General features: G+C 39.4%; 1 protein-coding gene and 1 non-coding gene across 51 annotated transcripts in view; both read left to right on the forward strand.

Annotated features, from left to right (window-relative positions):
- The window catches only part of PUM1 (pumilio RNA binding family member 1), a 133,089-nt gene that overhangs the window by 97,710 nt on the left and 8,089 nt on the right, over positions 1-27,290 (forward strand). For 9 of the 50 annotated variants that reach the window (XM_072750447.1, XM_026014563.2, XM_072750446.1 and 6 more), the window contains 9 exons: positions 1,111-1,254; positions 2,201-2,497; positions 3,586-3,822; positions 14,752-15,019; positions 16,538-16,667; positions 18,719-18,853; positions 22,498-22,635; positions 25,104-25,229; positions 26,601-26,722. In XM_072750447.1, coding sequence (XP_072606548.1) covers positions 1,111-1,254; positions 2,201-2,497; positions 3,586-3,822; positions 14,752-15,019; positions 16,538-16,667; positions 18,719-18,853; positions 22,498-22,635; positions 25,104-25,229; positions 26,601-26,722 — 1,597 coding nt within the window. The remainder of the gene's footprint in view (positions 1-1,110; positions 1,255-2,200; positions 2,498-3,585; positions 3,823-14,751; positions 15,020-16,537; positions 16,668-18,718; positions 18,854-22,497; positions 22,636-25,103; positions 25,230-26,600; positions 26,723-27,290) is intronic. The other 41 variants (XM_072750440.1, XM_072750448.1, XM_072750450.1 and 38 more) reach the window with 7 other exon arrangements.
- On the forward strand, positions 19,711-19,798 carry LOC112931838 (small nucleolar RNA SNORD103/SNORD85). The gene has a single exon (XR_003237380.1). It is a non-coding gene; the product is annotated as a small nucleolar RNA SNORD103/SNORD85 (small nucleolar RNA).

The raw sequence follows: 27,290 nt of genomic DNA on the forward strand, positions 1-27,290 counted from the left end.
TCTTGCATGTATCTCTCTACACATTGCTTAGAATACGTCATTTTTTCCTTTGGTGATGATCTGTTTTCTCTCCTAGGATTAGAAATGATAGGAAGAGTGGCCAGGCTACTTTAGCATCCCTCAGAGGCCTTAGTCTTTATGCTCCTGTCTTTGAAAAATATTATTAGGAAGTTCTAGTGTTCCTTGATGGGGCCATCCCTTATTTTTCTAGGATTTCTCCTGAGCCAACAGCAGAGGCGCTTTGTGGCTGCCTGCCTGTGATTGTTATTTATCCTGAATATACATTATTCTTGGCTCACTGTCACCTGGTCCTATTCTTTGCATGGGTTGGAAGTAATTTGTACTTCTTCCTTTGAAACAGGTCCTTATGAGATCTCAGCATAAATGTATGGGTTCTTACTGATTGTGGAGCAAAGCCAAATTAATTGATCTATTTAATGAATTCACTGAGTAACTTTACCATGCATCGTTTATTGTATTAGTTACTAAGCATTCAGGTTTTATTGGGAAGTCACCTGTAATTTCTCCTATTGCTTAATAGGATTTGGAGATTCCATCTTATATGGTGATGAAAGATCCTATTATTTGAAGTGTGTCTAGGTTTTACGTGCTAACTTGCAGGATATCTGTGCTGAGGCTGTTATGAGGTGTGAAAGTACTATGATTGTTGTAATCATTTGTACCCTCTGTTACTTTTGTAGTCAAGTTTTCTTGACTATAAAAAATTGTCAGTGTATGATTTCTGGTGATACCCTTGGTTAGCACTTTGAAGAGCATGGGTGTTCCTGTCTCACTGAGTTCCCTTTCTAACACTTAGCAGATGGTAAATAATACTGCTCCCTATTGTGCCAGATACCATCCTAGATCTGTCTCATTCATCCTTTAATTATCACAAGAACTTTATGAGGCAGATATTATTATAATCTTCATTGAAGAAATGGATGCTCAGCGATGCAGAGTCATACAGCTATCTAGGTGGTGAAGCCAGGAGAGAAATCTACGTCTTGTCTGTCCCCACAGTTGAGTCGGTGACTATTATAATATAATATGCAACTGTTTAGGAGATACTGTTAGTTTCACATATACTTGTATGTGGCTTAATATTCCCAGGTTACCCGGTCTTGGCTCCTGCTGCTTACTATGACCAAACCGGTGCCCTTGTGGTGAATGCAGGAGCGAGAAATGGTCTTGGCGCTCCTGTTCGGCTGGTAGCTCCCGCCCCAGTCATTATCAGTTCCTCGGCTGCACAAGCAGGTAAGCTTCCATCTTTGCGAACTCCTGTCAGCGATCCAAAGGCGGCGACGAATGATATTCTTACAATATGTTGAAATGTACTTTATTTGACAGTTCTCAATATAGCAATTCTGCCCTGTAATATTTCAAAGAGAAAATCAGAAGCAGCAAGTGACCTCGATAGATTCTGTTGACAGCCATGTACCAGCTGGTTAGCAGCAAGGACCTGCTCCACCGTGAACATAGGAAGTTGGATTATTCACACAAAATGGCATCGTTGGCAGAAGTCCAAGGCTAATGTCACAGAAATCCATGTCATTATTTTAAGATAATATTGTTTTTGTTGTTTTTGTTTTTTGTCCTTTTTGATGTTGGTTTTTGTTTTTTGCTTTACAGAGGGGTTGGGGTGGAGGGAGTAGTGAGAAGTGGCAGAGCAATATGTTTTGATGCAAGGGTGGAATAGGTTTTTCTTTTAAGCTTTATATATGCGCATATGTGTGTGTATATATATATATATATATATAAAAGGAATATAAATTAGGAACAATAGCGGGAATATCTAAAAGAGCAAGATGTTCAGGAATTCTAGGGGCTTGAGTACATTGCTGACAGTGGTTCTGGAAAAGTCCTCAACGTTGTTATTTGTGGAACTTCAGATTTTAGGAAGTAGTCTTATTTAAAATGGCTACATTTGACATCTGTACCTATTTTAAACTTCAGACTCTTTAAAGCTACCACTGTAGTGAATTTGGCTTCCATGGTATTTTGACTTCAAATTGGAAGCAGAAGTAGAAAATAGAAGCCTCAGATGGAGGGCTCAAAGGCAGATTCGTGTAGTTCTTTACAAGGCTCGTGTCTGCTTTTCGAAGCTAGGAGCGCGTGACAGTGTTTCTGGAAGGCTAGCGCGGAGGCTGGGGGATGTGGCCAGCACTTTTCCCAGCCCAATGCTTTGCTTTCTTCTTCGTAGCTGTTGCGGCGGCCGCAGCTTCAGCAAATGGAGCAGCCGGTGGTCTTGCTGGAACAACAAATGGACCATTTCGCCCTTTAGGAACCCAGCAGCCCCAGCCCCAGCCCCAGCAGCAGCCCAGTAACAGCCTGGCATCCAGCTCCTTCTATGGCAACAACTCTCTGAGCAGCAATTCACAGAGCAGCTCCCTCTTCTCCCAGGGCTCTGCCCAGCCTGCCAACACATCCTTGGGATTTGGAAGTAGCAGTTCTCTTGGCGCCACCCTGGGATCAGCCCTCGGAGGGTTTGGAACAGCAGGTAGAAATCAGACTTATGTGCTGTTAAGACTGAATTTTTGTTATTTTTGCAATCTTTATGGAACACTGACGATGCATGGAACCCTGGACAGTTACCCTAGGCAGATCTGGACCGAGCCCCGTGGGAATCCGGCCGTCCCACATATATATCTTTGAGATGACGGACTGTTAAAATCAAGTTTTACAGTTGGGGCTGATTTCAGGTTTATGCTCATATTGCTACTTATTTATACTCTCATAGTTGATTTGTTTCAGGGATCAGAAAACCAGGGGAGATTATTTTGAAGGCATTGGGAAGAATGTGGAGGGAAGTGTAGAAATGTGGATGTTAAAAACTGAGGGAGGAGGACTTAACCGAAGACCATAGGGTAGTGTACCCCACAATCTGCAGGCCTTAATGAGTAGTGGTTTTGCTCCAGTCTTTTGAGAAGAATTAAGGTGGATATTATGGAAAAGTGGAAAGAAGGACATTAGACCAAGATATTTTTAACATTCCGATGGGAGGAAAAAGCACGAAAGTAGGAAGGAAAATGGTGGGATAATTGCAGCGTTTGTAAAACAACATGATCTCAGAACAGAAGGGCATGTTTGAGAGAGAGAATCTTAAATTGGAATCGGGGGCTAGTGATAACTCTTGATTGAACCCATTGAGAAAACAGGCTTTCATATATAAGTCTTGTGCAGTGGGGAAATACCCCATTTACAAATCTTTTTTCTGTACTCCATTTTTCTCCTGGAACCTTTGGGTTGATGAAAGGCATTCTTTCTAGCCCATTTTCTTTCACCTTTTCCATAGCTTATGTGGCCGTCCGAGCTTTTTAACCCATCCCCACCCCATAATATGTGACACCAAAGGAAGGTAAATTTAGCATTCGTGTGATGGTTTGAACAAAAGTTTCATGTTAACCTGAGCCATGTCCTCTTTATTACTTTACCTGCCCTAGAACTGCCACATGAACAGTTAGGCTGTCTCTGCTGACAAATTTGCGGTGGTAAGGAGTCTGGATCAAAGTGTTAGGAACAGGTCACTGGGCTTGTTCTTCAAAGAACAGGCCTTTTCTTATCTGCATTGTTTTAATTCCATTTTAGTTGCAAACTCCAACACTGGCAGTGGCTCCCGCCGTGACTCCCTGACTGGCAGCAGTGACCTTTATAAGAGGACATCGAGCAGCTTGACCCCCATTGGACACAGTTTTTATAACGGCCTTAGCTTTTCCTCCTCTCCTGGACCCGTGGGCATGCCTCTCCCTAGTCAGGGACCAGGACATTCACAGACACCACCTCCTTCCCTCTCTTCACATGGATCCTCTTCAAGCTTAAACCTGGGTAAGAACCATTACTCTAACACCACCTTGAACTCTAGAAATCTCTTGCCACTGATGACATTACAAGTACTTTGCGTAAGCAAAGGACAACCCCTTTATCCCAGGAGTGTCCTGGGTGTTCTGTGCCTTCCTTAAGTGCCTCATGTTATTTAGGCTGTACCTAGAGAGCATAGCAGTTTTGGATTTAATCAAGTTTGGGTGCATCCCCTGTATATTCACTTCAGCTTCAGTCTGAACATCTTGTTCTTTGGCTACACGTGGGAGTCTTTCATTATAAACCCAGTACAGATTCATTTTCAGGAAAGTTGGAAAACACAGAGACATAGACAAAGAATGTGTTCGTTCACCTAATGTCACCACTGAAATACCACAATTAATACTTTACCGTATTTTTCAGACTCCCTCTCCCTATATATGCTTAAGATCTTACTTTTCCACATTAAACGTTTTATTTAAAAAATTTGCCAGATTCTTAAAAAAAATTTTTTTTTTTTTTTGGGTATAAACTACCTAGTGTGCTAATGAGTATAGATGTTTATTTCTCAGCTATATGTTTAGGTGGTTATTATGTGTGGGGATTTAAAAATGTTACCATCTAGATCCTAAAATGAGGAAGGAAAAGAGAATTATAAATAGCAGGCTATAAGAATGAGAGGAGACTGACAACCTTTGGGTGGTGGATTCCTAAGTCTTTCAAGAGTTGGAAGGTGGTCCATACTTCCTTCCCTCAGTTATTTATCAAGTTTGCATTTTGAAATACTTCTATATTTCTTAGATTAGGAAAATTGAGGCATTGTAGTAGAGTGACCATATGATTTATGGTGCAACCAAGGACACATTTGCAAGTGGGTGGGGGTGCTGTTCACAGTGACCTCTGTGATGACAGACTGAATCTGGCAGTGTCCTAGAAATCATCATGTATGGCCACTTTCCCCAGAAGGTTGTTTGGTTTTTATTTTTAATTCTCCATTATTATTGTTTTTTAAATTAAAGGCATTATTATATTTTTTAAGAGCAGTTTTAGGTTTATAGCAAATTTGAGGAGACAGCACAGAGACCCTGTACCCTCTGGCTGCACATGTGCAGGCTCTTCCACTAGCAACACCCCCACTGGAGTGCTACCTTTGGTAGAGTTGATGAATCTGCAGTGGTACCTTTGGTACAGTTGATGAACCTACAATGACGGCATCATTGTCTTTCAAGGCTCATAGTATACGTGGACTGTTTTAGTTTTTAACCAGGAAGATTAAAAGTGGCTTTTTGGGTTCTGAAATAAGGACTGACTAGACATGAATAGTGTGCTTTCATTTAGAAAGACAAAGACTGGGAAGTGATTTATAAAAATCAAAGAAATCTTGAAGGGGATAGCACAGATAGTAGAGGTATTATTTTAGGACTAAGAGTGCTATCTCTGAGTTGGAGAGATGGCTTTAAGGCAACACTGTGTATCTACATATGTACATACACATTTGCGTGAGCGTGTGTGTGTATTCTGAAATCTTAAAAGGTCAGAGCTGTCTTTGTGGAACTCATTGTCTCAGTTTATAGATAGATGTTACTTTAGAGAAGTTGTCAGGCCACTCCAGATTGGTAAACCCATGTTGGACAGATAAGGCAATGGGGTACATTGCACAGCAATGTTTCTAAGTGACAGAATGCGTGGCTTTTAAAGACAGGGTTAATGTAAATTGTTAGGGGTAAATGAAAGTCTCAGTTTAGTATGTTGATAGAAGGAGCTAACGCTTACTGAGTAGTTATTGCCAGCTATTAATAATGGTTTTGGGTGCTGTACATACAACTGGCATGTGTAGGTATTTTGCCCATGATACAGAAGTGAGGAAATTGCCTAAAACCCTGCTGAGGCCTAATTATTATCTGAAAAGATTTAACATCAAACATCTTTGGCTCCAAAGCCCACACCTTCGGTGTACATCCTGTCACATGATATGCCCAGGGTATCTTTTAAACCGGTGCATTGTCAGATTCAGAAATCTTACCTTTTAATTCCTGTATTTAAACTTTGGAACTGTGTCAGCTCATACTGACATTCATAGTAAATCAACTAAATCTTGGAATCTTTTTTTGGGGGGGAGGGTGGGATATGGTCAAGAGCCAGGTAATAAATATTTTAGGCTTGCAAGTCAGATGGTCTCTGTAGTAAGTATTCATTTCTGCTGTGAAGTACAGAAGCGGCCACAGACAAAATGTAAATGAATGTGTAGCCATCATGTGGTCAAACCTTATTTAGAAAAATAGGTGGCAGGCCAGATTTGTCTGTGGGCTGTAGTTTGTCAACCCCTAAACTAGATGCTGGAAACAATACTTGCATGCGTGGTGCCTTTCTTCTTTCCAGTGTATCAGCAATGCAGTGAAATAGACTTCCTTCTTAATTCATGTTTCCCCTGTGAAGGAGGAAATAATGGTTGGTGCAGATTATTTCTCATTTTAATGACTCTTGCTCTCTCCCTGGTTTTCTTTTTAACCTATCTTCCCTTTTAAAAACAATTTACCTCAGCGGCGCCTGGGTGGCTCAGTGGTTGAGCATCTGCCTTCAGCTCAGGGCATGATCCTGGCATCCTGGGATGGAGTCCCACATTGGGACTTCCCTGTAGGGAGCCTGCTTCTCCCTCTGCCTATGTCTCTGTGTCTCTCATGAATTTAAAAAAAGAAAAAACAACAATCTGCCCCATTTAAGCAGTTTAGTTGAATTTGTTTGCATTGGACTTCCATTGCTGAGTGTACTGTGTAAGTCATACATGTCATTCCTGAGGAACTTTATCTCTGCTCAGTCTGTTTCCTTGACAGAAGGGTTCTTGTGTGCTTTAATACTATCCTAGAGAAAATATAGGTAGGGGAATTGGTTTCTAACCGTGTCAGTACAGAGGCCCTAAGGACATTTTTGGTGCACAAAACTGAATATTTCTCTACCAAATGTATATTGGACCATACCCAATATAGTTTCTGCTAGTAATACTGCTGCACTGCCGACACCGGCCATTAGTTCTCAGATCACTCACAGCCATGCTGTGCATGCATTCATTGTGTTAAATTCCCTCATAACTCCATTCTATGGGAAGAACTCTGTTCTCAGGGAAGCTTAAACTCCGCATGCTCTCATGCCTTTTGTAATAACCACATAGCTAGCAAGTGTATAAATGCACATACAGCCTATATATATACTCTCTTGTTTTCCCAGTGTGGAGCTTTCTTCCCTTATATCTTTTCCATACTTCTTCCCCGAAGTCACATGTATGTTAGTATACGCTCAAAATGATCAGTGACCTGCTTAGTTAGCTTATTTTTTTTCTTATTATTCAAGAATCACTTGTCGGTACCTACTTAAGACTCTTAAATGCTTTTTCTATTACTCATTGTTTAAGGACCAAAACTTTTTTTTTAAAGAAAAATTCTATTGAGTTATATTTTACATATTATAAAATTTACCTGCTTCAGGCTTACAATTCAGTGATTTTTAGTAAAATTTCTGAATTGTGCGACTATCACCATAAATCGGCTTTAGAATATTTTCATTCTGTCACTGAGATTTCTCAAGACCGGTTACAGTTAATCTGCATTTAGGCTTTTAGCCCCAGTCAGCCACTCATCTACTTCCTGTTTTTAAATATACCTTTTTTTCTGAACATTTCATTTAAGTGGAACCATACATACATTATGAGATCTCTTTTGTTTGGCTTCTTTCCCTTCTCATAATATGGTCTCCTTCCTCACTGCATTCTCATCTTTTTGAGATTTCATTCATGATCTTACATGTGTCAGCAGTTTGTTTCATTTTATTGCTGAATTGTTGTCTTTATGGATATATACCACATTTTGGCTAACCATTGGCATTTGAAGGATTTTTGTTGGTTATAGGTTTTGACTATTAGAAATAAGGCTGCTATGAACATTTCATGCAAGTCTTTCTTTGGACACACGTTTTTATTTCTCTAGTAGTAAAATTGCTGAATTGTGTTTCAGTTTTATGTTAAACTTTTTGAGAAAATGCCATTGTTTTCCATGTGGTGCACCATTTTATATTCCCATCAGAAGTATGTGAGGTCTCCAACTTGTGCATCTTCACCAACATTATTCTTTTCTTATTTAATATAGCTATTCTAGTGGACTTGAAATGGTATGTCATTGTGGTTTTAGTTTCCATTTCCCTCATGACTAATGATGTTTAGCATCATTTTCAAGAGATTATTAATTATATATCTTTGGCGAAATGTCTGCTCATAATTTTTTGCCCATTCAAAAGTTTGGGTTGTCTTATTATTGAGTTGTAGGAGTTATTTTTATATTCCTGGCTACAAGTCCTTCATTAGATACTTGCTTTGCATGTATTTTCCTCTGGTTTTTGCGTGTCTTCATTTTTTAAATACTGTCTTTTGAAGCCCAGTAGTTTTTAATTTTGATAGGGTCCAGTGTATCATGTTTTCTGGTATAGAATCTTTCCCCAACTCAGGCTCTTAGAGATTTTCTCATGAGTTTTATTCTAAAAATTCTACTGTTTTACATTTAAATCTATCGTCTATTTTGAGTTAATTTTGTGTTGTTGCCCGAGGTGGAAGTTCATCTTTTTAAGCAGGCACCATTTTCCCCAGCAAAGTGTCGAGGTTTTCAGTGTATAGGTCCTACACATCTTTTGTTAAATTTGTTCTTACATATCTTATTTTTCTTGTGCTGTATTCAATTATGGAATTGTACTGTAGGTTTGGTTTTAGATGTTTATTACTCGTTCATAGAAATGCAGTTGATTTTTGTGTATTGATCTTATATTCTGCAAATTTACCAGACTTACTTGTAGGTTTGGGTAGATTCCTTAGAGGACGTTCTATATATAGGATCATGTCACTTGTGAATAAAGGAGTTTTCAGTCTGGATGCCTTTTATTTCTTTTTCTTGTTTTTAATTGTCTAGAACTTCCAGTACAGTGTTAAATACAATAGACAAGAGCACACATCCTTGCCTTGTTCCTGATCTTGAGGATAAAGTGTTACTCTTTTACACTGTAGATTTTTCATAGATGTCCTTTATCAGATTGACTTCTATTCTAAGTTTAAGAGTTTTGCCATGAATGGGTTTTTTTCTGTGTTTATTGATGATTGTGTGGTTTTTATCTTTCATTCCCGAATGTGGTATGTTACATGAATTATTTTTTGGTTGTTTATCCACCCTTGCATTCTAGGAATAAACTTTATCCTCTTGGAGTTGGTTAATATTTTTGTTGAGTTTTGAATCTATGTTCATGAAGGATTCTGTCATTTTCCTTTTTTTGTCTGACTTGTTATCATGGTGACATTGACCTTATAACATAGGCTGGGAAATGTTGCCCCCCCCGCCGTTTTATGGAAGAGTTTGTGGAGTATTGGTATTATTTCTTTACACATGTATAAAATTCAACAGTGAAACCATCCTGGCCGGGGTGTGTGTTTGTGGGAAGATTTTTTCATTCCCAGCTCAATTTCTATTTAACATCTTATGGGGTCAGGTTTTCCATTTCTTCTTGAGTCTGTTTTGGTAATTTGTGACTTTCTAGGAATTTGTTCCATGTAAGTTGTCACATTTGTTGGCATAGGGTGGAAATGTCTTAAGTTAAATTCTCCCACTTTCTCTTTCAATCTCTCCCTCCTATCTCTCCTATACATATGTACATATGTGCATATGTGTGTTTAGTAATGCAAGTAAGTTTTTTAAGACCCTGAACAAGTCAGATGTTGAAATATTTAGTTTGTCTTCAGTATATGTTATACTCTTCAATTTAAAAGTATTGCTTTTATAATTATTAATATTACTATTGATAATATTAATAACTAGGCTTACAATCCCTGTTTGTGGCTTATATGTGGGTGAGATGAAGCCTTTAGGCCCTTACCTGTACCTAAAGCATTCGTCTCCAATAAGTTCCACCTGTTACCTCAGCAGGAAATGTAAGGGATATGGAGATGAGTGTCTCAAAGGTCTGATTCTTACCTAGATAGTTTCATGTCCTGCCTCCCTGTTGATGTCTCCATTCCACACCCATCTCCTCCTCATTTCCTGAAATGCTTCTTCATGCTTACGGCTTTCTCCATAATCGTCAGATTGTGCTATTTTTAAACTCTAAGCCTCAGGAAGGTAGCAGATGAAATTTATTATAATGTGTGTAGTTGACAACTCCTAGCCTTTTCATGTGCCCTGGAAGAAGAGTACTGTGCTTGTTAATTCCTACAGTGTTGAAATATAGTAAAAATGAGCTCAAAAGTTCATAATCTGCCCAGGGCAAAAAGGTATAATAAGCACTTAGTTTTTATATTATGATAGAATTCCTGTCATCATAAAATTAGTTCTTGATGTTCTTATAATATATCTTTAGTCCTTTAAGAAAAGCAAAGTTCAAACACAAAAAAACTTTCTCTGTCCCTGCCTGAACTGCAAGAGATGTTTCTAATTTATTGTTCAGTAACTTCAGTACTAATTTCAGATTGTTTACTAGTTATGTGTTTGCCTTTCACACTTCTCCATTCTAAGAGGTAATGTAGTATTTTGTGATTGTTCACCTGGTTCTCTGAAAGTGACTTATCATCTGTAAAATTAACCATGTGAATATTAACTTATATTTTGGACCCAATAGTATGCACTGAAGACAATTCATTTTGGACTTATTTTAATTTAGGGCTACCTGGCTCTGGTATTAGTATTAGGGAGTAGATTGGGGAGAACTTGCTGTAAACATTTTGATGAGTGGGGTGGCCTCTGCCTATATTAAATACAGAGTCAGATATTGGTGGCCTTGGGAATTATTTCTTCAAAGGTGAAGAAGGCAGGAGTTTGCCTCGTAGGTACCTATTAGATCTATGAGTACAAAAAAAACAAATGAATGAGAACATTCCACATAGTAAGAGGATGGAATACTAGATGGCTGCTGGCAAAAAATTTTTAGTACACTTGTATAAAACAACTGAAGTACATACTGATTTAGCAGTCAAATTTTTCTATCCATTTACTTTTTATATGTGTCTTTAAAGAGGATTTCTGGTAGACAACATATAGTTGGGTCATGCTTTTTTGTTGTTTTTTTAAAGATTTTATTCATTCATAAGAGACACAGGGAGAGAGGCAGAGACATAGGCGGAGCGAGAAGCAGGCTCCCTGCAGGGAGCCTGATGCAGGACTAGATCCCAGGATCCCGGGATTATGACCTGAGCCCAAAGGCAGACACTCAAAAACTGAGCCCCTGGGTCATGCTTTTTGATCTACTCTGACAATCTTTTAACTGGTGCATTTAGACCACTGACATTCAAAGTGATTATTGATTGTATTGATACAGTTGGATTGATATTTCACATATTTCTTGTTTTCTGTTTGTTGCCTTAGTTCTTTGTTCCTCTGTTTGTCTTCCCACTTTTTCTGTCATTTACAACTAGTCTAGGTTCACTTTCAACTAAGGCTTAATGTGTAGTGTGAGTAATTTATAATAATGAAATAATCCTAATTCCCTTCTTCTGTCTTCTGTATCATTGCTGCCACTCATTTCACTTACATATAAGCATACATGAGCATATCATTTAAGCATAAGCATTTACTAAATGCATTGTTGCTATTATTATTTTGAAAAAACTGTTACCTGTCAGATCAATTAAGACTGGAAATGAAAGTTTTTGTTACCTTCGCTTGTTCCTTTTTTGATGGTCTTCCTTTCTTTATGTAGATCGGTTTCTGACTTGTATTATTTTTAAACATTTCTTGCAAGGTAGATCTACTAGCAGCCAGTTTCCTCATTATTTGTTTGCCTGAGAAAGTCTTTCCCCTTCACTCTTATGAAGGACAATTTCGCAGGATAGAGTTCTAAGTTGATGGGCTTTGTTTCTCTGAAAACCTTAAATATTTTACTCCACTCTCTTGTCTGCATGCTTTTTGAGGAGAAGTCAGATGTAATTCTTATCTTTGTTCCTCTAAAGATAGGTGTTTTTTTTTACCCCACTCTGGCTTCTTTCACTGTTTTTTTCTTTATCTTTGATTTTCTGTAATTTGAAGATGATATACAGAGGTGTCATTTTTTGGTCATTTAACCTGCTTGTTTCCCTCAGAGTTCTGAGATCTGTGGCTTGGTGTCTGGTGGTCATTGTTGTTTCAGATGTTTCTTCTGTTCCCTTTTCTTTTCCTTCTGTGTATGTCGTACCTTTCATAGTTGTCCCACAGTCTGTGGACATTCAATTTGTTTTTTCTGAGTCTTTGTTGTCTTTCCTTTTTTGTTTTTGGGGATTCCATTGATACATCCTCCAGCCCTGAGGTTCTTCCCTTATCTGGGTCACGTCCACCAAGAAGCTCATCAAAGAATTCTTTACTTTGGTTTTTTTATCACTAGCATTTTTTTTCAGTTCTTAGGATTTCCATCTCTGCTTACATTGTCCGCCTGTTCTTGGATACTGTCTCCTTTATCCGTTCCAGCCTGTAGCATATTCATCATAGCTGCTTCCAATTCCCAGTCTGATAACTTGAATATCCCTGCCCTGTGTATCTCCGATGCTTGCTCTTTCTCTTCACATTGTAGTGTTTGACTGTTGGTATGCCTTGTCATTATTTCGTGAGAGCTGGTTCTGATGTGCTGGGTAAAAAAGAACTGCTGTAAGGAAGCTTTCAGTGACATGGTGGAGAGGTTTGTGGGGAGGAGGAGCACTCTGTAGTTTCATGGTTGAGGCTCCGTCTTTTAGTGAGCCAGTGCTTCTGAACCTCCAGCTTCACAAGTGCTCTTTTGTTTCCTCTCCCTTTTGGTGGGACAGGATGGGTTGAATAGGCTGGAGTTGTGTATTTCCCTTGTGAGGATCAGTCAGTCTTTGATGATAACCCAGCAAGTTATGCTCTGGTTAACTAGTTTCCCCAGAGGGCGGGTTTGGTGAAGAACAGAGTGCTCTGGCCTATTTCAGAATGGTTTATTTTCCCTTCACTTACTTAAGCCAGAGATAAATTTTCTCATTTATTGTGGAACCTGGTGGCCATCTCAGAGGTAAGTCCCTCAGCATTGTGAGGTTTCTCCTGTGACTGGGTCTTCCTACAGTTTTAACTCTCAGGGCTGTCCATTCTGAGTTAATAGCAATTTGTCAGTTACATTTCAGGTTTTCTTATGTTGATCATTCATATTAGGATGTTTTTTTTAGGAGTCTGGTTTTGTTTCTCTGTTGATTTGTTACTTTTCCCTGAGTGCCTTTATTAGTGACCAGGTTCCTAAAATATCTTTAAATAATTTCCAAAACTTTGTGTATTGATACCATTCCTTCTTCTTAAGCACATGTCTTGCTGTTCCCACACTGCAGGACCTGCTGACTTACTTGATTTTCACCTCTTTGCCCATTTCTCCCCAATCTCAGGTCAGGGAAGAATTGTTTCTGAAATGGTTTAATAAAGAACATCCAGTTACTGTTCTCTGTTCTTATAAACCTCCTCTCTTTGTTGATGTAACTGAGTCTGAAAATGAGTCTCCTGTGATTGCAAGGGCACTCACTCTGGAGTTGTGTCACAGATTCTAGCCATGATCATCTTGGATTTTATATCTTTGGATGAATGTTTCACCTCTTTGGGCCTTAATTATTTATTACATAAAACTTCTTTTCCAAAATACCAATGAGAATTCAGTAAAAAGTGTATATGGAATACCTCTAGCATAGTGCCTGGCATAGGACAAGTGCTCACTATATATTTCACACATTTTAACATTGATACATTTCCTTTTGGTTCCATCACTTTCATTGAGTTCCAGACCTTTGAAGATGGGCCCTGGAATTCTGTGGAGAAAACTAAGCTGGGTATCTTTTTGTAGCTACCATTAAACTCCAGAGCAGGCATTCATTACATCTCATGAAGAAATTAACAGACAGTTCATGCTGGGTGACTTTTCTCATGGACCCAGAGTTGTTACTCATCTGTGCTCTTTGTGGTTTATATGGTGTTTCTTACCTACTTCACCTTTTTGTTTAAAAGGTATGGGGTGAAATAAGACACAAAAAGGGTATCTGTTTTACATATTTTTTTATAGTGTAAAGTTAAGAAAAAAACCACCATTGTAAAAAAAGTGAGAATACTAAAAATATATTCTCATAATAATTTTTTATACTACTTTACATTTTGATAAGCTTTTTGGTCTTACCTCTATTTTATCTGTCCAGAGATTCACAATTACCACTTCCTTGTCATCAGTTCAAACTGCAGTATCAGTGGCATGAAAATTGTTGCTACTGTAATCATTTCAGGCTCTGTCCCAAAAGAAGGTGTTAAAAGAGCTGCCCATTCCGGATGCAGAACTTGAAAACCTTCCATTGCAAAGCATATGTCCTCTTTTCTACTCCTTATGTCTCCTTATCTTGTCTCTTCCTCGGCCTAGGGTGCCTTAGTGATTTTCATATTTCTGTTTTGTGGCAGAACCATTCCCTTAAAACTTTCTGGGAGGCTCTTTATATAAAACAGAGCAATCTGAGTACTCTTGAAATTTTTTTTTTTCCTTTTTTTTAAGGAAGGGATTCGAATAGGAATGGGATTATCCTACCCCTGGCAGAAATCTCACCAGAGCTCAGAGCAGAAAACCACTTGAGGTCTCTGTGCATTGTGTGTTTTTGGATTCCTGGTGCTCAGGTGCTGGGTCACAGGGCAGGCCCTTTCCCTGTCATTTTCCTTAGTAAGGGCTACAATAACTATTGTTCCATTATTGCTAGCAGTCTCCTGTCAGTGGGTCCAAGCATTTCCCCTCTCAGTCTTTGTGTAGAAGTTTCTTTCCATCTTGGTGAGTTGGCCTTATAAAAACTGTGGCACTGATAGAATTGAATCTTAACACAAAAGCAACAAAATTGAAACAAAATCAGAAACCATGCACGCTTTCGTATGTGGGATGCCTTTTCCCCTCTTTTGAACAGAATTCCTTAAGATTAAGTCTTGAGTTGTCCTGTTCTATAACCAACAGGAGGCCTCACCAATGGCAGTGGGAGATACATCTCTGCCGCGCCAGGCGCTGAAGCCAAGTACCGCAGCGCGAGCAGTGCCTCCAGCCTCTTCAGCCCCAGCAGCACCCTGTTTTCTTCTTCTCGGTTGCGATATGGAATGTCTGATGTCATGCCCTCTGGCAGGAGCAGGCTTCTGGAAGATTTCCGAAATAACCGGTACCCCAATTTACAACTGCGGGAGATTGCTGGGCATATAATGGAATTTTCCCAAGACCAGCATGGGTCCAGGTGAGGACTTGGCTTTAACACTTAAGGTAACTGAAATATTAATGCTTTAAATTCCATGCCTCAGATAAGGTATGCACTATATAATAAATAGCCATAAAGTGATCAAAACAGTTTGCCTCTTAGTATCCTTCCCATTATTTATTTCAGAGGGATGCAGGGATATGAGAGTCATCAGATACTCAGGTGATTGAAAAGAGCCGTTTAGTCTAGATCATATGCTTCAGACAAACCTTTTACCATATTGTGGTGTTCCTAGTTCATGGGAACCTCACAGAATGTCTATAATTTAGGGGAAAAAAACAACCAACACAAAGATACAAGCACACTTTTGCTGCTTTAATCACTATGAAGAGTCTTGCTCTTAAAGAGACATTCACATGTAAGTGTGGATCTCTGCTGCTCCACCACTTTTCTGTGTTGTTCCACCATGTAGAGGTGAGAGAGAAGAAGTTGCTGTAAAGCACAGAATTTGCTTTGACTTATCCCTCCCTGTTCGGCTGTTCCAGTGGGCTTTGCAAAAAGGGACCACCCTGGTCCTGGGGGGAAAAAGCCTAATTATGGTGCCGTCACCCATCCTTTCGTATTTGTCTGCGTTTCTCTTTCTTGCTCTCTGTGCCCACTGAAACAGTTTCTAAAGAACCCATCTCCTCTTTGAGTTCTCCCATCTTGCTACTGGGCAAGGCTCCTATTTGAATCCTATAGACCAGATTGAGGGACAGCATGTTTTTGCTTTTATAGTTACTTAAACTGAAAAATGCAAACTGAGTACTACTTTAGAAGACACTGCAAGTGTAAATCACAACTCTTCCATATCATGAATGTGTATTGCTTCATACTAGCATGAGTTAAAGAAGATACTAAGGGCTGTAACCACTGAGTTTATTGATATGGGATTGGTTTCTGAAGAAAAAAGTCAAGTAGAATTCTCCTGTGTTATGCCCATATTCACCCCCTCTTTCCTGCCCTCTTCCTTGTCTCCCCCTCACCCACACACATACAATTTCGTATGTATGTAATGAAATGTACTAAATTTAAATATACTTTTAAAAACTAGGGATCCCTGGGTGGCGCAGCGGTTTGGCGCCTGCCTTTGGCTCAGGGCGCGATCCTGGAGACCTGGGATCGAATCCCACGTCGGGCTGCCGGTGCACGGAGCCTGCTTCTCCCTCTGCCTGTGTCTCTGCCTCTCTCTCTCTCTCTCTGTGACTATCGTAAATAAATAATTAAAAAAATTAAAAAAATAAAAATAAATAAAAATAAAAACTCAGTGAAGTTAGGAGTAGGTTACACTATAGTTTTTTTTTCATTTTCAGAGATTTCAATAAAGTGAGTTCAGTAATTTGTTTAAATAACACTACTGTGTGTGTGTGTGTGTGTGTGTGTGTATGCGCGCGCGCGTGCCCATGTATATGGGTGGGTACGCACAATTTCAGAACGGATATATAAATTGAACTAATCCTTATTGATTTCCAAGTCTTCATGAGATGCTATGATTGCCATTTTTACTTTGTACTTCAGATTCATTCAGCTGAAACTAGAACGAGCCACACCAGCTGAACGCCAGCTTGTCTTCAATGAAATCCTCCAGGCCGCTTACCAGCTAATGGTGGATGTATTTGGAAATTACGTCATTCAGAAGTTCTTTGAAGTAAGCCTTTGTTCTTTCTATTCTTTAACGTTAGAGAATCTCCAGAGCGTTTTGCTTTTCATTAGCTGTTTTTAGAATGGCAATCTCATTCCAGTCCTCAAAATGAAGTGTGTGTGGTCTTTTTGAAGAGCTTTTAAATGTTTATCCAAGTTATTAGCAGCAGTTTATCGTTTAAGTATCCAAGCAGATGTGCCAGTCTATTTTAGGAATGTGTTTGGAGAACCGCTGTCCCCATTTAGGATCCAGCACATTACTTCTGATTGTTATGATAGATTCACTAAACATGTCATTTTTAGAGGAAATAATCTTCGTAAGATAATTTTAGGAGGATCACAATAAAGTGTTCTAAAAACAGAATTTTTAGGCTTCCTAGAGAGTTATTTTTGAATATCAACTATAGTGTTGTTCATCATAAACTACAGTCACAAGGATTAAGTCCCTCTTTTTAGGTGATCTTTCAGCCTTGGTTTCTCATTTCTCTTATTATGAATAACATCCACCCTTTTAACATTGCTTTTGGAAAGGATTTTTTAAAAATTTATTTATTTATTTATTTGACAGAGTGTGCGTGTGCGCATAAGCGCACAAATGGGGAGTAGCAGAGGGAGAAGCAGACTGCCCACTGAGCAGGGAGCCCTATGAAGGGCTTGATCCCAGGATCCTTGGGGTCCTGACTTGAGCCAAGACAGATATTTAACCAACAGAGCCACCCAGGTGCCCCTGCTTTGGGAAAGGATTAATGATATTGTTGGATTAATATCGTTTCCCCTACTAAACTAAAATGTCAGAAAGGCAGGGATTTTTTGCATGCTGTTGTAACCCTGGTGTGTCAGTTATCAGCAATTCCAAGTCCTAAATCCAGAAAGGAATGAGACATTGAGATAAGAACCTGGTAACAAGGTTAACAAGGGAAAATGCTGGAACTGCACATTACCTGTTTGAAACAGAAGAAATTTGTATCAGTTTTATACATCTTACTTTGTTTAGTTTGTGTAAGATTTTTTTTGAAAAAAGCCTTTGTGTTACAACCTTTCTCAAGAAGACTGAAGTTCTTTGACTCTCTTAACTCTTCAGTGATACACTAAGAAATCAACATACAATGACTTATTTTTTTTTTTATTTTAGAATGTCTTTTTACCACTATCTTGTCACAGATAAAAGAATGTAGAGCTCTCCAGATCTAAAGGTTCATGGGCAGGTAGAGGTGGCTGAATGAGCCGTGGACTATAGCTGCATGATTTGGGACAAGCTAGAGAACTTCCATGGCTCACATAGCACCCCTGGTCCATAGTTCTCTTGTGTGGAAACTGAGTGGGTTTGGGAAGCTGACTATATGTAAAATCTCCTCCAGTCTCATGCTTATGTCATTCAAATGAAAATAAAAAGCTGGGTTTGGGAAACCCTTCTAGGAAGTTTTAACATTTGTGTAGCCTTACCTCTTAATTACTTTACTAACTTGCCCCCTGACTCTTGTTGCCTCGTATAAAGAGAAAATTTCAATTCTTAAAGTATTGTAGAACACTGATTCAAAACAATGTCCATATGTTAAATTTCATGTAGATGAAGAGGTACTTTGTAACCAACCCATGGGCTTCAGACACCTGAGTGCTATAGATTTGCTCCAGGAAGTCCTTGGATCTTTCCCATGCACTAAGTTTCTAATAAACAGTGTCTTCCAAATGTATTACTATTTTTTAGAATAAATATAAATGCTCTTATAGTAAATAGGAGTATAGATTCATAGTATTAGTGAATTAATGACAGCTTTGAGGAAATAACATATTTGTTTAGCAGGTAGTAGTGAAACTGCTGTCGTTGGATACATGAGACGTTTTTCAATATTGAAATGGATTCCTCGCAATCAGAGGCTGAGAACTCTTTGCTTGAAAAAAAAGGGGGGTTTTGACCAAAAAGGTTTAGTTAATTAATCATAGGGTGACACTGCTAAAAGAGATTATGCCAGTGGTTGATACAGAATAATGGATCCTTTGATTTCTCTAGTTTCTTTCCTTCTACCTAAATAATGGTGTTCACCCACACGTTATGTCTAGTTTGGCAGCCTAGAACAGAAGCTGGCTTTGGCAGAACGGATTCGAGGCCACGTCCTATCATTGGCACTGCAGATGTATGGCTGCCGTGTTATCCAGAAAGCTCTTGAATTTATTCCCTCAGACCAGCAGGTAATTGTAAGTTTCCCCTTTAACTTTTCTCTTGGTGTTCAGTGTTTCTCCATGGTACATGTAGTAAACCCTGTAAATTTGTCAGTCTTTAGTTTACTTGTACAGTTGGTTTTTTTTGTTTGTTTGTTTGTTGGTTTGGTTTTTTTTGGTGCTTGTGGCTGCCTTTCTGTGCATGGCAGGCATGAACTGTGCAGTTAATTGTGTAAATTTACAGCAGATCAAGTGTCTGTTAAAGCCATTGGTTTCAAACACTCTTCTTATTGACCAGTCCTTAGTAGGTGCAATTTTACAGGTGCGTGTTTTGGCAGGAATTAAAGCAGGTAAAATGCTAGAACTGACCACTCCAATAAATCAAACTTAGATGACGTAGCCCACCTACAATTTTCCCTCACTTCTTCCTTACTCATATTCTACCACCTTTTCCCAAGAGAGTGCCTGCCCAGTGCCTGGTCTGGCATATCCACCTTATGCCTACTCTGTGCCAGGCATCAGCACGGAAATGACAGAGCCTGGTCCCAGCCCACAAAGCACAGTATGGGGAAGAGCGGTGGTGAGCACATGAGCACACGTGCACGAGGCTTCAAGGGAGGGAAAGTCCAGGCTGAGGAGGAGTGAAGAGAAAAGGGACAGAAGTCTGAACTGTTAGGTGTTGGCGGTGGGGGGTGGGGTCAGGGTGCTGAGCTGAAAGCACCTGAAGCAGCTGCTGGGTTCTGGAACAGTCGCAGAGTTGGTCCAGCCAGCCCCACATAGCCCCCATGGCTTGGGAGGCAAAACACACAGCTGTGTTCATGCCTCTAACCTGAACCCTCGGCCTTTGGACTCTGGACTCACCCTGCCCTTCTCAGTGGAGGTGTTGGCCACTGTCTGGCAATGATGAGCCACTTGCCCTCACTGAGAACAAAGTTCGGTAATGAGAATCTTTGTTATGGACTCAAAAAGTTCTGAGCCAGACAAGGTACCCGCCGTCTCCAGTTCAAAACACAGCCTGACACAGTGAAGCACCTCAGTGGTGTTGGCAATGGCGACTGAAGGCTGGGGGAGTCCAGAGGCCCAGAGGCCTTCCGGCTGTCAGACTCTTGGATATGCGCATCAGGGTGCTGGTAAAGGTGGAGATGTTGGGGACACATAGGCAGGTGTGGAGTTCATTTAGTGCTCAGCACTGGAGGCGCAGTGGCTGTGACACACTGTTGTCTCTGAGGAAATCGAGTCAGGGGCAGAGCTAGTACTCTTTTTCTTTGAATGTTCCGATCATTATCAGTTTTAATTTTCCTGATGGAAATTTCAAGGTTGAATTTTTCCTCTTAAATTTTCTCATTTCTTTTGAACATGGAGTTTCTTACTTTCTTTTTGACTGAAATGCTTACTTGCTCAGAAAAAGCAGGAGGAATATTGTAATTTCCCAGGTGTTTCCCCATTTCCTCATCTTTGTCTTCTCCTGACCATGATAAATTGTTAACTTAGTTTCCATCTTCTCAGATTTTTACTGTTTTCTCTGTTCTGATTGGATGGCTACACTGTAGTAGGCTTTTTTTCTATTCCTTTTCTTTCCTTTTTTTTTTTTTTAAAGAGATTTTATTTATTTACTTAAAATGAGGTGGGGGGGGAGGGTAGAGGAAGAGGCAGAAACAGACTCCCTGCTGAGCAGGAAGCCTGATGTGCTGCTCCATCTCATGACCCTGAGAGCATGACCTGAGCCGAAGGCAGACGCATAATGGACTAAACCACCCAGGTACCCCTGTTAGTTAAGTTTTTCACTTCCTTGCTCTCCCCGTTGAGTTATGTTTTCTATCCTATATTTCTTTGTATTTTTTTCTGGTCTGGCTTCTTTGCCTACCTTGTTCCGGGCCTAGTATGATTCTTCCTGGTTTGAATAGTTGACTGTTTTCTGGAGACAAGTTTATTATTTTAAGTGAAATTAACTCCTCACCAGTCAAGTTTTTGGGCTCCAGAACATATGCAAGGAAGCCACCTCCCATTCATTCATTCATTCATTCATTCATTTTTAAAGAAGATTTTATTTATTTTATCCATGAGAGACACAGGGAAAGGCAGAGACACAGGTAGAGGGAGAAGCAGGCTCCATGCAGGGAGCCCAACGTGAGACTCGATCCCCGGTCTCCAGGATCACGCCCTGGGCTGAAGGCGGCGCTAAACCACTGAGCGTCCCAGGCTGCCCACCTCCCCTTTATTTTGATTAAAAATGTTCGTATCTTTCTCTTTATATATAGCTATCATTCTTAACTTATGATTTCCATAATTATATTTCCAGAGTAAATGTGCTTCGTTTTTTGTTTAGTTTTTTTTTGTTTTGTTTTTTTTTTTTTTGACATTTGATTAATTGATTTAGGAAACTTTCCTGACTCTGTTGCCTTTGGCTTGTTTAGCCCCTGGCATTGTTTTTTTTTTTTTTTTTTAAAGTCCCTGGCATTGTAATCTTGAATTCCTTTAATGGGATAATCTCTTAATTGCTTTGACATATTTCACATCCCAGACATTGTTTTCATAAATGTCACCTTTGTGGACTGGCTTGTAGTTTCTGCTGTAAATACATACTCAGCACAGAAAATCAGATAGAGACTGGATACAGCAAGGAGATTGGGCAGCAGGTGCCAGGGCCCAGTCATAGTGCAGGTATTAGGTGTTAAGAAAGGAATCAGTGAAACTCTTAATATCTCTTTTTCTATACCCTTGTCATCTCCACTCATTTCTTACATACACATACTTGCTCACATGCTCAGTCACACACTCTCACAACTCCAGTGTCTGGTCTTTTCCAGTATTCCCAGTTTTTCTTACACACTCGCACAATTCCACACCTGGTCTTCTGTATTTCCTGAGAGTACTGTTCCTGCCGTGCTTGTTGTTGCTGGCCTGGTCGAAAGATCACATTGGAGTTACAGACCTGAGTTAGAATTCTGGGTTAGTCGCTCTCTATATTCTTGACCCCCTTGGTTCCTTAACCTCCCTCTCTCTCAGTCACCTCCCTCATATGTGGGTGGAGAGTATGTTCAGGATCATATATAGCTGACTGACAAGTGCTTCACTGACCCACACTGTTTTACCATGCAGGGACCAGATTACTTGGGTTTGAATCTTGGGCAGTGTAGGTCTATGATTTTAATAACTCAAATACTTTGTCTCTACCTAGTTTTTCTCATCTATAATAATAGTATCCTGTGTATAGGATTGTTAATGAGGATTCATTGAGTCCTTATAGGTTAAGCACTTAGAGATACACGTAGCCTACACCGTAAGCTGTAGATTGACTCTTCTTATTAACACTTACCTTATAGAATTGTTGTGTTAAGAACATGATAAATTATAATTGGAAATTCTCTAGTACAGTATACTTTATACAGGTTCCTTTCTATAGATGTCACCATTTTTAAAGTCTCCGAGGTCTTTTGTAAGTTAGAGAACTTTTTTTTAAAGACAAATTACTGTTACAGGAAATTTGCTGATACATGGAAACACTGCAGTCCTCCTCATTTGGCTCTGCTGTGTTGTCACAGTGCCACAGCTGGGTGGTTGCACTTCATTATCATAGATTCCCTGCCTAGTGCTTTGTGTTTGGTAAGGAGACTGTTGACTGTCCAGGTGTTTGGCTTGCTGTGATTCTGGTGGTGCTTTCTTTCCTTGCCTCCTAATAGAATGAGATGGTTCGGGAGCTAGACGGCCACGTCCTGAAGTGTGTGAAAGACCAGAATGGTAATCACGTGGTTCAGAAGTGCATCGAATGTGTGCAGCCCCAGTCTTTGCAGTTTATTATTGATGCGTTTAAGGGGCAGGTAAGTGAATTAAGAAAGAAACAAAGGAAACAAGCTTTTGGGTGTTTTCCACTGTGAGGAGAGAATAGGGTAGCATTTGTGGGGTGTCCCCCAAGTGACCACACCTATTAGAGATAACTTCTAGTTTCTTCTGTTTACTTGGATGTCATAAGAGCCCCTATGCTCTTAGCACCAGCTTCCAAGCAGAGCTGATATTTTCTTATACCATGATTTTTCCAGAATTGCCTCGTAATTGGCTATTGTCATTAACTTCTCTTTCCCCAAACATTGTCCCCACACCCTCCTAAGCAACATGGAACAGAGAATAAAATACACACCTTCTTGGGTCTTTGAAATTGTTTCTTTTTTGTTTTTAAAAGGGAAAAAGTGATAAATACTAAGTAGATTTTCAGGTGTGGTCATGTGTACTGCTAAGCCTAGATTGAAAGGGGATTTTAGAGTTGTTTAGGTTTTGGGGTTTGCTCAATTTTTAACAGTGGTAAGGAGATTGCAGGTGTTAACCTAGAGGGTAGTTTGGGTTTTCTGAATTAATGAGAAAAGAGTTGATCTGTTTACTTTAAAGTTAAAATCTTACATTTATCAAAATAGATAACAAGGAAAGTAAAAGGACTACACCACCAAAAAGGGAGAGAATATCTTTAAGACAAAACTGCTACTAAAGAATTAATAACAAATAGGTAAATAATTCCTGTAATCAAAGAGTATAGTATAAATTAGTGCTAAAATGGATCATAAGCACTAACAGACAAAAGACGCACCAATTGGCAGGAGACATACAAAAGAATAATTCTGTCAGTAATCAGGAAGATGGAAAATAAGGGCACATATGATAGATCACTGTTCACCCACTGGTTGCTGTGCCCTGGCAGGAATGTGGGATCTGATCACTGGTGGTGGGAAGAGATATTAGCACAACTGTTTGAAAAATCATTCTGCATCCACTTTCAAAGTTCAACATTTATATTTCCTGTGACCTGGCATTCCTAGCCTAGGTGTGTACCTGATGGACGACCTACATGTGGATACTAGGAGACTATTTAGATATGTTGAAAGCAGTCTTATTCTCCTAAGAAAGACTAAATAATCTAGATATCTTTCATCAGAGGGTTAGACAGAAATTAAAGTAATAGGCTCAAGCACTTGCCCAGCAGAAGCTCCATGGTAGAAGTAAATGTTTTTGTTTTGTTTTATTTTTAAAGATTTTATTTATTTATTCATGAGAGAGGCAGAGACATAGGCAGAGGGAGAAGCAGGCTCCCTGCAAGGAGCCCGATGCGGGACTTGATCCCTGGACCCAGGATCATGCCCTGAGCTGAAAGCAGACACTCAACTGCTGAGCCATCCAGGCATCCCAGAAGTGAATACTTGAAACATAATAATGTTGAGTGAAATAAGTTAATTAGTTACAGACTGTGAGTTTTTAGCATTTTTATAAAATTGAGCAGAACCATACTTTATACTGTGGAAGTACACAGTTACACAACTACATATTAAAAACCATATAGAAAGCACTTAGTGTAAAAAAAAAAAAAAGAAAGCACTTAGTGTGCTGACACTTGGTTAACATCTAGTGTGGGCTGCTGTTACTATTATTCCTGTGATTCCCCCCCCCCCTTTTTTTTGGTTAAGATTTATTTATTTATTTGAGAGAGAGCACGCTTGAGTGAGCACACAGGGGAGGGCCAGAGAGAATCTTCAAGCAGACCCAGACCTGAGCCAAAACCAAGAGTCAGATGTGCAACCAGATGAGCCACCCAGGCACCCCCTATGATTATTCTTGATAACAGACTTGAGGTGCAGGTTGCTCCATATCATACTTCCTAGGAAGGCCAGAATTGGGATTGAGTGGCCCAGAGCAGAAGCCCATGTGCTTATCTTCCAGACTCAACAAACGAGGAACCTTTTCTTATTGCTGGAAACCACCCTAATTAAATTTAGCAGACTGCAATGTGGTTAGGTGAAAACTTTTGATCCTAACCCTTTGTTTTTCTGTTTTTAACACTGTCCTTGGACACTGTGGCCTCTTAACAATGGTTTTTTATGACCTTGACTAATTCTGTGTTCATTCTAGGCTTCATGGAAAAGTCCTTTTCACCTCTGAGTTTTTGTACATCGGTGCATTCCTAGGATAGTCATGAAAGGGTTTACACACATGCATACATACACTTCTTAATATTTGTAGAACGAACTCAAATGTGCCATATTTAAAATTTGGGCTTTTGAGTCAGACTAAGACATAATATCCTGGCTTTGTCAGTAACTATCTGTATGACTGGAAGGACACTGTAGAAACTTCCTGGGAGCTTCAGTTTTCTCTTCCATATGCTGAGAATAATCCTCACTCTCTCTCACTCTTGCTCTCTGAGTCTTTGGGAAGATTTAATGGAACAATGTATATGAACAACACCAAGGCATTGAAAGTGACAACTGTCATTTTTGGCTTTGTTATTTGTGTTCATCTGCCCTAGGTATTTGCTTTGTCCACGCATCCTTATGGCTGCCGAGTGATTCAGAGGATCCTGGAGCACTGTCTCCCTGACCAGACACTCCCTATTTTAGAGGAGCTTCACCAGCACACAGAGCAACTTGTACAGGTAGTGGAGTTGCTAGTAGAGTAACTGCAAACACCTGTGGGCTCATGCAGGCCCAGAGCTTGTGTGTTTTCTCAGCACAGGTATCCATCCGTTCCAGAAGAGTTAATACTAATGTGTTTAAAATGCCCATTGAAGCTTTGGGGCAAGTTTTTGTTTATCATCCTGGTTTGTGCTTTATTAATACGGGTGATGAAGAGAGCCTGGGGCCTTGGAGTGAAGAGCACTGCTTGCCAGCTTTTTGTTGACTGGCTAGTGGTGTCACCTTAGGTGTAGGCCATTTTATCTCTGGGTCTTAACTTCATCATTTCAGATGAACTAAGTGGGTAAGGTTGACATCTTTTTAGCTAATACTTTCTTTTGCTTCTGCCTCTAAAAATTTCTTCCAACATCACAGTAACCACTAGAACACTTTCTACATGTAGTATTATTGTACTGAAGCAGCATTTTTGTTAGAATTTATTGTATGTTTTAGTGGAAGATGTGAGGTTATAAATGTATTAAATCTCATTGGAGAAAAATATTGGAAGTGCAGAAATTAGCAACAAAAGAAATCATCCATAATCCTGTCATCCAGAAGCAAACACATTTGGCCTTTGCACTTGTGTTTAATAGTATTATTTGAACATTCTTAATTTTTTCAATCTTACAAATAAATATTTTTGCCTCTTTATACACATGTATTCTCTCAAAGTACCCTTTTTTTTTTTTTTTTTTTTTTAAAGATTTGTTTATTTATTCATGAGAAAGAGAGGCAGAGAGAGAAGCAGACTTCCTGCAGGGACCCCGATGTCGGACTCAGTCCCAGGACCCAGGATCTCATGTCCTGAGCCAAAGGCTGATGCTCAACACTGAGCCACATAGACATCCCTCTCTCAAAGTACCTTTAACTTTAGATGACTTAGTGTATCTATTGAATGCTTGTGATGTTATTTAATGTATTGTCTGTTTTGTTGGACATAAACATTGTTTCACATTTTTCTTAGAGATTACATTTCTGTTTGAGAGAAGAATAGCTCTTTATTTGTACCTATTTCCTGTTTCTTTTCTTTTTTTTTTTTTCTTTTTTTTTTAAAGCGAGAGGAGGGCCTACTCTATTGTGTCTAATAGTTTATGAAGAAACCAACTAGGAACCTTTGGGCATAAATATGTACAGAAATGTTCCATCATCTGGTAATATGTTCCTCTTTTGTAATGATAAGGGAAAAAATTGTCACTCCCTATCTGTTTTTAAAATTCCTAGGTATTCATTAGTATTCAGGTAAGCTGTCATGGTGTACTAGGAAGGTAGGTAGGTTTTGATTAGATATAAGATTTAGATAATCCACAGAACTCATTTTTACATAAAGTTTATTTCTGTTGTTTCTCAAACAGGATCAGTATGGAAATTATGTGATTCAGCACGTATTGGAGCATGGCCGTCCTGAGGACAAAAGTAAAATTGTAGCAGAAATCCGAGGCAATGTGCTTGTATTGAGTCAGCACAAATTTGCAAGGTGTGTGCCTTCAATCACGTGGACTCCCATTTTCCAGAAGAGACGATAAAATAGTATTTCAGGTCTTGAGAGAAAGAATGAGTTTTCATTCTCCTCTTTTTTTAAATGTTTATTTTTCTCAAAGTATACACAGCTTAAAAAGTCAAATGGTTCTACTATAAAGTATCTAACAAGGCAGGTCCCTTAAATGCCTCCTCACTCCACTTTGTAATCTGGGAAGTATGTTGTTGCTAAAGAACTTAAATCTTGTACTTTGGTGAACTGGACACAACTTACTTGTTCGGAATTGTGAAATGTTCTTTACTCAGTTTCCACTCCAGTGCCAAAAGTAAGAGATAGTGTGCCATATCTACGTATATAGTAATATTTCTTGGAGTCTCTTTTCTAGTCTTCATATTGTGCTAGGTCAAGAATAAAATGAACCAGTTATCCCAGATTGTGAAAGATGTTTTTGGTGACTTATGATTAGCAATGGTTGGAGAAGAAATTGATGGTCTTTCCAAGGCATTAGCAATATGGCCTTTCTAAGTGGGATGTGTGTACCCTACAGCATACAATATAGTAATTT

The sequence above is a fragment of the Vulpes vulpes genome, chromosome 2 (genome assembly GCF_048418805.1).
Source record: "Vulpes vulpes isolate BD-2025 chromosome 2, VulVul3, whole genome shotgun sequence".
Classification (NCBI taxonomy): domain Eukaryota; kingdom Metazoa; phylum Chordata; class Mammalia; order Carnivora; family Canidae; genus Vulpes; species Vulpes vulpes.